This window comes from Ictalurus punctatus, chromosome 20, assembly GCF_001660625.3.
Source record: "Ictalurus punctatus breed USDA103 chromosome 20, Coco_2.0, whole genome shotgun sequence".
NCBI lineage: Eukaryota > Metazoa > Chordata > Actinopteri > Siluriformes > Ictaluridae > Ictalurus > Ictalurus punctatus.
In genome coordinates this window covers 182,727-192,726 of record NC_030435.2, presented here as the reverse complement: position 1 = coordinate 192,726, position 10,000 = coordinate 182,727, and the positions used below count along the sequence as shown (strand labels likewise).

The 10,000-nt window shown below is 40.7% G+C and overlaps 1 protein-coding gene across 1 annotated transcript; it reads left to right on the top strand.

The window, feature by feature from the left end:
• The first annotated feature begins 1,880 nt into the window (after positions 1-1,880).
• On the top strand, positions 1,881-4,766 carry LOC108280366 (macrophage mannose receptor 1). The gene is made up of 5 exons (XM_017495268.1): positions 1,881-1,904; positions 2,279-2,376; positions 3,242-3,595; positions 3,685-4,023; positions 4,162-4,766. Exons 2-5 carry the CDS (start codon positions 2,337-2,339, stop codon positions 4,530-4,532), a joined length of 1,104 nt encoding a protein of 367 aa, XP_017350757.1. The 5' UTR covers positions 1,881-1,904; positions 2,279-2,336; the 3' UTR covers positions 4,533-4,766.
• Positions 4,767-10,000: the final 5,234 nt, after the last annotated feature.

The window sequence follows — 10,000 nt, the reverse complement described above, 5'->3', positions numbered from 1 at the left end:
CGCATCACACTGCCCCATTGCTCCTGGTTTTCTTGGAAAATCACCATGAGCAGGTACGGCTCAATCTCATCTTCTCCCCATGTACTCCACTGGTGTTGGGTCACTTCTGGCTGAAAAAACACAACCTCCAGATAGACTGGTTAGTTATGAGGGTCTTTAACTGGAGTCCCTTCTGCCACTCCTCGTGCTTCAAATCGGCCCTTGTACCCATTGCGGCCACAACAGCTCCTGCAGACCTAATCCCTCCAGACCTCTCGTCAGTCCCCCCCTGAGTATCATGACCTGGGAGAGGATAAGTGCCTCTGTCCCTGTATTGATTATTGAGGTCTGAATAACATCACCATAAAGAATAAGTGCCCCTGCCTCTCCTCAGTTCAGCTTTCGAGCCTCTGCATGGAGCCACTATCTTCACTAAACTGGACCTGCAGAACACATACCATCTGGTCAGGATCAGAGAGGGGGATGAACAGAAGATGACATTCAACACCCAGCTGGGTGACTTTAAATACTTGATCATGTTGGTCTGCCTCACTAACGCTCCAGCAGTCTTCCAAGCCCTAGTGAGTGACGTACTTCCTGAACTGCTTTGTCTTTGTGTACCTGGACGACATCCTGGTTTTCTCCCCAAACCCCACCAAGCACACCCAGCATGTCCGACAAGTACAAATTTAATGTAAGTGTGTGAGGAGAATTCAGTCGTGTGTGACGTTGCTTCGTGTCTGATTTCCATGATGTAAATCCTGATCTCTTCATCAGCTCGTCTGCTTTCATACAGAAACATTTGCATGTGGTTTGTTCTGCAGCTTCTGTTTACTCCATGACTTCATTTCCCGCATGTTGGATCTCTGCTGAGGAAATAATCCACATTTATTCTCATGTTGTGTGACACAGACTTTGTGTTTACTGGGTTATTAAAGGTATTTTGGAGCAGGTCAGAGTGTTATACTGTATGTTCTGTATACAGTCCAGGATTCAGTGAGTATAACATGGAGAAAAACTGTATTATTAAAGTATCAAATAAAAGATGTCAACTTTTGTGTTTACCCAATTTTTAATTCTTTTTCTGGAGCTAGCTGCGTAATGTCTCCCACTGTTAGAGTCATAATGAACAAAGTGTTCTGGACCCACATTAAAGTCCAGTTCCAGTTGTTTTGGGACAAAACCTATACAAAGCACACTGAACTGAACTGCATGCAGTAACGTTTTTAGCATTGTCATGTCCACTGGGCCATCTTCAGATCCAGAAGCTTAGAGACGGGCTGCACAAGCACAAATGCAGCATGAGACAAAGCTATGGAAGCTGTCCCTGTATGTGTGTTAGAAGATGATAGAAGTCTATCACCATAGAAACAAGCTTTTACACAGATAACTCCGAGGTGAACACGAGATCCGACATGTGTACGTCCCAAAAAGTAGAAAGGGAAAGATGTCTGTATGACGGTATTTATATGAAATATTACATTTACAGTTACCTTGTGAGTTTGTTGAAGATCTTGGCAAGAGATCTCTCACAAGGTTCTCACTGCCCCTGGTGGTTAGGAGGATGAAACAACTCATACTCTTGAAAGCGTGGATGGAGGTTGGGCCATTGTTAACCGTTCATGTAGAGTTTCATGATTCCGACGCACCCTATATCCAATACACATTCGCCTTTTCACTTCATGAACATTTAAAAAGATTCACCGTTATTTATCTGCCTAGTGTACACGTTAATCAGCTCCACTCTTAGTTACAACAATACTGTTGTGTGACTCATTATCAGACCAGATCTTTCTCCTGTTACATCCTGCCACATTTGTTTATCAGTTCCCATCCATCTTCACCACGTGACATCACCACGGTGATGGTGTAAAAGGGGTTTGATTTGAACATTAGACTCCATTCAGCAGCGAGCACCTCATCAGGTAAGACTGCAGCACTTTACCTGGATCTGTTCACCTGATCACGTTCTCATATCACTGATTAGTTATTGGTAAATTCACACACTTTGCACTATTACTGCTACGCCAGTTGTGTGTGAATGATGCTGTTTGTACAGTCTTGAAACATTTTAGGATCAATTTGAGATGAATTGTTGTCAGTGGTGTAACGCACTCAAGAGTATATCATAATGTAGTGGAGTTGTATCACTTTATCACAAATCACGTATGTATCTGTTGAGAGTTCATCCTGTGACAGTACATTTACACCGTGTGTACAGTACCACGGTTTTTACAGCTATATTATTATTATTATTATTATTATTATTATTATTAATGACAGTTTTTCTCCTTTTTAGCTGATGCTGGATTTTAACCACACAGAGCACAGCAAACGTTGCTCTCATTGGCATCACCATGGCAACAGTGTCAGTCCTGCTCTTCCTCCTCTTCTCAAGTAATCATGACTCCTAATCAATAAGCTTTAACCCTTTCAAATCCAAACATAAAATATCAATAAGTGCTGTATGATCTGTGTTTTCTGAACCTGCACAAACTCTGCTTATCATTACCGTCAGTTACTGACCACAAATCCTCAATATAAACATTTAAATTAGCAGAATGTGAAACAGAGCAGTGTAGTGAAATGTGGTTCAGTAATTACTGGGCTATTTGTTTATGTGTTTACTGAAGATGCCTAAAAATGCCTGAGGATTTAAAACTGTAAGTCTCAGTTTCACAGAGAGAGCTCAGTGATTGGTGGAGTTTCTCTGAAAGCCCCGCCTCCAGCGGGTTCAGGTTAGATCAGTATGCCCCTCCCCCCGCTGTCACCCTCTAGTGGAGGTTCTGCAAGTGGCTGTCACTATATCATTTTTTATTGTTTTAATCTATAATATAAAAAGGAAAACATTGCTGTTAGCCTTATATTGTAAGATTTCTTCTTTCTGTAAAAATATATGAATAATTGTTTGATATGTGAAGAAAACTGGACACACATGTTTGAATATAGAAACAATTTCTAGAATTTTAAATCAGAAAGAGTTAAAAACATAAAGAGATGTAGCTTGTCCATTGTCCGTAGGGTCAGGCAGAGCTCCAGCGTACACAGTGTATCAACCATTTAACAAATATTAATCTTCTTTTATTCCTCATTCACAACCACATACATTTTAAACTCCATTAAAACGTGCTTTCATAGAGATGGCAGGATTCCACTTTGTCCTTCTGAATCAGCTGATACTGATACCACAGTTAACATCCTCATCACATTTCCCTCCATCATCTCTGTCCTGATTCATTAACAGGAGAAATTTCTTCCACAGCTTTTTCTCCTCCAGTCCACAGCCGTCTCACTACATTCCAGATCATTCAGAGTAAAATGAATCAGACTGCGGCTCGGGCAGCTTGCAGAGAAAATTACACCGACCTCGTCACTGTGTACTCTGATGAAGACAACACTGACCTGCATAATATGAAGAAGACTTATCGTGGAGAAGGCTGGATCGGTCTCTATCGCAGTAACTTCAGTGAGAAATGGTCTAATGGTGATCCTGTAACATTCAGAAATCTGGCAGGGGATTGTGGGAATTCGAGCTACTGTGCTGCTATGAAGGCTGATGGTTCATGGGAAAGTCTTCAGTGCACAGAGACGCGATATTTCATGTGCTATGAAGAAGGTAATTCAGGGTGACTTCATTACTGTATAGCTATTAAATCTAAATAAAATATATAAAATATACATTTCGTATTCTTGCAATTTCCACAGATGCTTCTTCACAGACTCCTAATTATCATCTAATCCTTGAGAGTAAGACCTGGTCTGGTGCTCAGAGTTACTGCAGGGGGAAATACACTGACCTGGTCAGTATCAGAGATCAGCAGCAGAATGAAGAGGTGAAGATTAAAGGGTTAAACAGCACCACGTCCTTCTGGATCGGCCTGCTGTGTGATGACTGGCAGTGGACCGATGGAGGAAACTCCGCCTTCAGAAACTGGGGGAGTGGTGAACCTTGGGAATCACCATCAGAGGACTGTGTAGTATTGAGTGGAGGGAAATGGTATTCATTTTCATGCACTGACCTGAATCCCCCTCTGTGCTACAGCGGTAAGTGTGGACTTTCCAAACAGTAAAACTGTCTCAGCAATCTTCTGTATGATGACTAGAACACAGCTGGTGTGAGTCTCTGTCTCTGATATCACTCTAAACCATCCTCCTCCTTTTGGGGTTTTCTGTCTCTATCAGCTTCCATCCATGTGAGTGATGAGGCTCTGAGCTGGGAGGAAGCGCTGGATTACTGTCGTGAAGGGAACAGGGCTGGAATTCTCAACATCGATTCTGAATCTGAACAGGAAGAGCTGGAGTCTGAGCTCAAGAGGGGGCGTGTCTCTGAGCCGGTGTGGGTGGGGCTTAGACAGAGCCGACTCTTTGGGTTCTGGATCTGGGCCGATGGGAAGGCCGTGTTTCCGTACTCCTACTGGGATGAAGGGAAACAGCCCGAGCATTATCTCTCTCAGCACTGCGGCGCCGTCGATCCACGGAGCGACTTCAGATGGAGAGATATGAACTGTCAGTCTCGGTATAAAGCTCTGTGTCTCATCAAATGCTCTCCATGAACCTCCTCCATATTATATATATTTATATATTTATATTATTCATTTCAAGCTTGAACTGGTCTGTAGGTAATAGTTTTTATTATTTCAAGTCTTTATTTCTAGAAAGAAGCAAAATTATTTTTCTTGAAATTTAAGAAAATTTAAGCTTGACATGTGTAAATGAGTTCATGCTATTAGTTATATTATATATTATTATTATATATTATATTATAAAATCATTCTGAGGAACTTTAACTAACTTTTCCTTTATTCCAAATTAATTCATTTCCTAAGAAAACATTATGCAGTGTAAGAGTTCTAACTGTTTCCCCCAATACTGTACTCTCACTCTGTCTCTGTCTCTCTGTCTCTCTCTCTGTGTCTGTCTGTCTCTCTCTCTGTCTCTCTCTCTCTGTCTGTCTCTCTGTCTCTCTCTCTGTCTGTCTCTCTCTCTCTGTCTGTCTGTCTGTCTCTCTCTCTGTCTCTCTCTCTCAATCTCTCTCTGTTTCTCTCTCTCTGTCTCTCTCTCTATGTCTGTCTCTCTCTCACTGTCTCTCTCTCTGTCTGTCTGTCTCTGTCTCTCTCTCTGTCTCTCTCTCTGTCTGTCTCTCTCTCTCTCTGTCTGTCTCTGTCTCTCTCTCTCTGTCTCACTCTCTCTCAGTCTCTCTCTCAGTCTCTCTCTCACTCTCTCTCTCAGGATTGTGGGTAGTGGGAGGAGTCGGGAGTTTTGCGAGCACGATTTTGAGAGTTTGTTACTTTTAATCAATTTCTTCGTTCTTCGTGGAAAAAAGATTCGTGGAAAAAAGATTAATCTTAGACATCAAACTTCTTTGAGCGCCGACTTCGGTCGGAAAACTTTGACAAAAGGGGAGGGGAGATTTCCCAGGTTGACTCTGAGACATGGATTTACATGTACACCTGATGACTCCGTATCTGTGGAAGATGTGCTGGTTGCAGTCAGTGAACAGGTCGGTGGTCAAATATCCAGTCAGCTTGTAGGATGAATACTAATAGGAACACTAATAGGAAGGCTGTTCCATAACTGTGGGGCTCTATAAGAGAAAGCTTATACCGTCAGATAGCCTGCATCTTTTGATCTAAGTAGGCGTGGCGGATCATATAAAACCAAAAGGTCACTTAGATATTGTGGCGCGAGACCATTTAGTGCTTTATAGGTTAATAAAAGTATTTTATAATAAATGCGAGATTTCACTGGGAGACAATGCAGTGTGGATAAGATCGGGGTGATGTGGTCGTATCTTCTGGTTCTAGTTAGGACTCTAGCAGCTGCATTCTGGACTAACTGGAGCTTATTTATATTCCTACTGGAACATCCAGACAGTAAGGCATTACAGTAATCTAGTCTAGAGGTGACGAAAGCATGAACTAATATTTCTGCATCATGTAGTGACAATATATTTCTTATTTTAGAAATATTTCTGAGATGAAAGAAGACTATCCTAGTAATATTATCTACATGAGCATCAGATGATAGGCTGGAGTCAATAATCACTCCAAGGTCTTTAACTGCTGCACATGATGAAACAGAAAGACCATCCAGAGTAACCATGTGATCAGAAAGATTACTTCTAGCTACACGTGGGCCTTATAAAAGTATTTCTGTTTTATCAGAATTAAGCAGAAGGAAGTTAATTAACATCCAATGTCTAATGTCCTTTACACAATCCTCAACTTTACTAAGCTGCTGTCTGTCCTCTGGCTTCGCTGAAACATACAGCTGTGTATCATCAGCATAACAGTGGAAGATCATTCCATGTTTACGAATAATTTGACCTAGGGGTAGCGTATCTAAAGTAAAGAGCAGTGGGCCTAAAACAGAACCCTGTGGAACTCCAAAAGTAACCTCAGTACGCATGGAGAAATCACCATTTACATCTACGAACTGATAACGATCAGTCAGATAAGAGCTGAGCCAGGAGAGGACTGTTCCCTTAATACCAACAACATTTTCTAATCTATCAAGGAGAATAGTGTGATCTATAGAGAATAGTGTGATCCATGTAAACGTAGTCATTGACTCAGACAGTAAATGAACATGATAAACCATCAGAAAAAGATCAGACAGGAATAGAAAGTAATAAAGCAGATGGTGAAAGTGAAGCAGCTGTAGATATCTGTACTCAGATGTCCACCATGAGTTCAGAGTACGCTCACTCTGAGAATGACTCCGATGTTGATCTAGAGAGCATAGAGAGTTCTAGAGAGCATAGAGAGATGACGCTGAAGGAACAGAGTCTCTCAGCGCTAGACTGTACACATTAAAGCAAATTAATGACTTTCTAGATGAGACTAAAGGAGCTCGGAAACCACAAACTGAGACTTTTTCCCCTGATTTAAAGAGCTTTTTGGTGTCGTGTAAAATGACGATGAATAAAGCAACTGACGAAGAGCTTAGCATTCAGAAGCTTCATCGCCTCCGGAAAATAATAACAAAGGTGAAAGTCATGATTACCCGTAAGGCGAAGAAGGTTTGAATATGTTGTAATGAAGAGAGGAGATAATGGGACCTGTGTTGCGATGTCATTCGTCATTTATTCAATAGTCGGCATCATGGCATCCTTAAACAGGATCTTTGAACGTTAACGGATGTCGTGGTGCTGAAAAACGATTCGCTTTGTTCGGTTTTTTAGTTGGAAAAAAGCAAGTGTAGTTTTTCGGCGAGAAACACACACAGATATGGACAATCAGGTGCAATGGCTCAGTGAGTGGAAGGGTAAAGCCTTTCTTAGCCATGGTTCAAGCGTGAGTGCCGGACTAGCAGTTCTTATTTCATCGGATTTACAAATTCAAGACAGTAGAGCTGAAGAAATTATACCTGGAAGAATGCAAATTATAGAATTTACGCATTATGAGTTACCGCTCTCTCTTATTAATGTTCATGCTCCGAATGACGGGGCAGAAAGAGTTTCCTTTTTTAGAAAATTAAAAGACGTTATTTAAACATTTCGCAGAATAGAATAATCATTTTAGCTGGTGATTTTAATTGTACCCTCGATTACACTATGGATCGGAATCATGTTGAACCTCATCCAAATTCGTCTGAGACTCTCAATCCGTTGTTCAGTTCCACAGTCTTGTAGATGTATGGAGAGAAGCTTTCCCTGGCAGTAAACAATACACTCGGGTGAAAATTAATTCTTATACAGTTTCCGGTGCACGACTCGATAGTTTTTATGTTCAGATGAACGACAGAGGAAGATTTTCCAATAGTGATATTTCGCCAACACCATTTTCGGATCATCACTATATTGCAGTAACTATGACTATAACAGAGTATCTCATACTATAAGATTTGGCGTTTTAATAATAGATTATTGCAAGATAAAGTTTTCGTACAATTAGTCGCTCAGTTTTTGGGAGAGTGGAGAGAGAGAAAATCACACTATAATACTTTAAGCCAGTGGTGGGATTTTGGAAAAGTACAGATCCGGCTCTTGTGCCAACAATACACAAGGAGTCACCTGACTGAACTAAAGGGAAAGGTTAAGTCTTTGGAACAGCAGATCCTGAAGCGAAGCAGCTCCACTAGTGACGGTGAAGAGACGGAAACTGAGAAAATGCTTGACGAGTACAACATGATTTTAAAAAATTAGTATGAAGAGAGAAGTCGTAGTACATCCATACGGGGAAGATATCTTCAGTTAAACAGCATGGATTCTTCAACAACTTTCTTTCCTTCATTGGAAAAGAACATCAGAGAGAAGAAGAATATAAATCATCTTAAGTTGTTAAATGGGAAAGAAATAACGGAAAAGAAAGAAATTTTTCACAAACTCTATCTTTTTATGAAGAATGATATACTGCACAACCCTGTGACCTTGGAGCAATTAATCAGCTTTCAGATGGACTGCCGCATCTTGGACATGAAGATAAAGCTGAGCTGGAGAAACCTTTGTCCTTTCAGGAGTTGACGGAAGCTGCCCAGCAGCAATCTTCAGGAAAATCACCAGGATTGGATGGCTTGACCTCTTTTTATAATTTTATAAAGCCTTCTGGTCCCTCATTGGTCAGGATTTGTATGAGGTGTTTCTCGAAAGCTTTGAGTCAAATATCCTACCCCTCAGTTGTAGAAGAGCTGTTCTACCATGGATTAGCTTTGGCCTTGCCATTCTACTGGAAAAAAGAAGATGGATTTTGATAAACAAATGTTTCTGATTTCAGGAAAAGTGGTAAAAGACATGTTTAAGATCAAGTTTTATGGATCGGTTCTTGAAGCTTGGGGTTACTTTACATCGGAGCGGAAAGAACATTTTGGTTTTGATGAACCACTTCTGCACAGTCCTCGGTTTTCTGAAAGATGCTCTATGACCAACACCGAAATCTCTAACTTTGTTTTAGCTGGGATAACTAAAGTTGGAAACCTGTTTGACTCTAATTAATAATTAGAATCTAACTAGGAAGATTACTGGTAGATCAGGGAGAATAGTCGGGAACATATTAAAGGATTTAAAAACATCTTTTCCTGCATGTTTGTGGGATTATATAACCGAGTTTATGTCCTGCGGTAACACAAAGGTCTTTTTTCCAGACGTGTACATAACTCCACAGGGAGCTCAAATTAACAATGGAGACAATGTAAACATGTTGTTATCTTTTAAAGGCTTGCAAAGTCTTCTGTTTTCCATGGTGAACAAACAAAATGCATATATTTCCTGTGTAAAGTCCGACTTTGCCGGACATGTGAGGGGGAGGAGGGATACAAAATGGAGGACTCATTTCCTGACGTCGGGAGATAATGAACCTTCCTGGCGGTTATTGTGTAAGAACCCTCTACCAAAAAGGTCTGGTGACTCACAGTGGCGGATTTTACATTGCGCATTACCAACAAAACTTTTGTGAATGTTGTAAATTATCTCCGCTCTTTAATCTATTGGACACAATGTTTCGTAGTTTGGGGAGCATTTTCTCGAAAACAGGGTTTATTTACGGGTGTAGATATTCTCACCACAGGCAGGAAGTCTGTACCTATTCGAATTTTTTGGTTGGTCAAGCAAAATTAGCCATTTGGAAGGCTTACAAAATGGGATCGGAAGGGAAAGAAGTCAACGCGGTTAAATTATTTAAGGCCTTGGTTGAGTCTAGGATTAGAGTACAGTATGAATTTTACCAAATGAACGGTGATCTTCCGATGTTTGAGAAGAAATGGTGTGTAAACAAAGGAGTGACTTTTATTAGAGGCGAGAATCTCTTTTTCCGTTGGTAATGTTCCTTAAAACAATGTCTGCTGTATGTTAAGGTTTTTTTAATTGTACAATAAATTATATTTTAAGTCGAAAAAAAAGTCTCTCTCTCTGTCTGTCTGTCTCTCGCTGTCTGTCTCTCTCTGTCTCTATCTCTCTCTCTGTCTCTATCTCTCTCTCTGTCTCTCTCACTCTCTCTCTCTCATTTACAGGTTACTTATAGCCTGTATTGAGTCTTAACCTGCATGATGACTTTATTAAAGCTTTTAAAAATCCACATTGAGGTTG

What these genes read in the sequence shown, in the direction of transcription:
- LOC108280366 (XM_017495268.1), top strand. Translation starts at nt 2,337, where the DNA reads ATGGCAACAGTGTCAGTCCTGCTCTTCCTCCTCTTCTCAA. An exon ending in GCTCTTCCTCCTCTTCTCAA is followed by an intron (nt 2,377 to 3,241) that starts GTAATCATGACT and finishes TTTCTTCCACAG; the next exon opens with CTTTTTCTCCTCCAGTCCAC. An exon ending in TTTCATGTGCTATGAAGAAG is followed by an intron (nt 3,596 to 3,684) that starts GTAATTCAGGGT and finishes CAATTTCCACAG; the next exon opens with ATGCTTCTTCACAGACTCCT.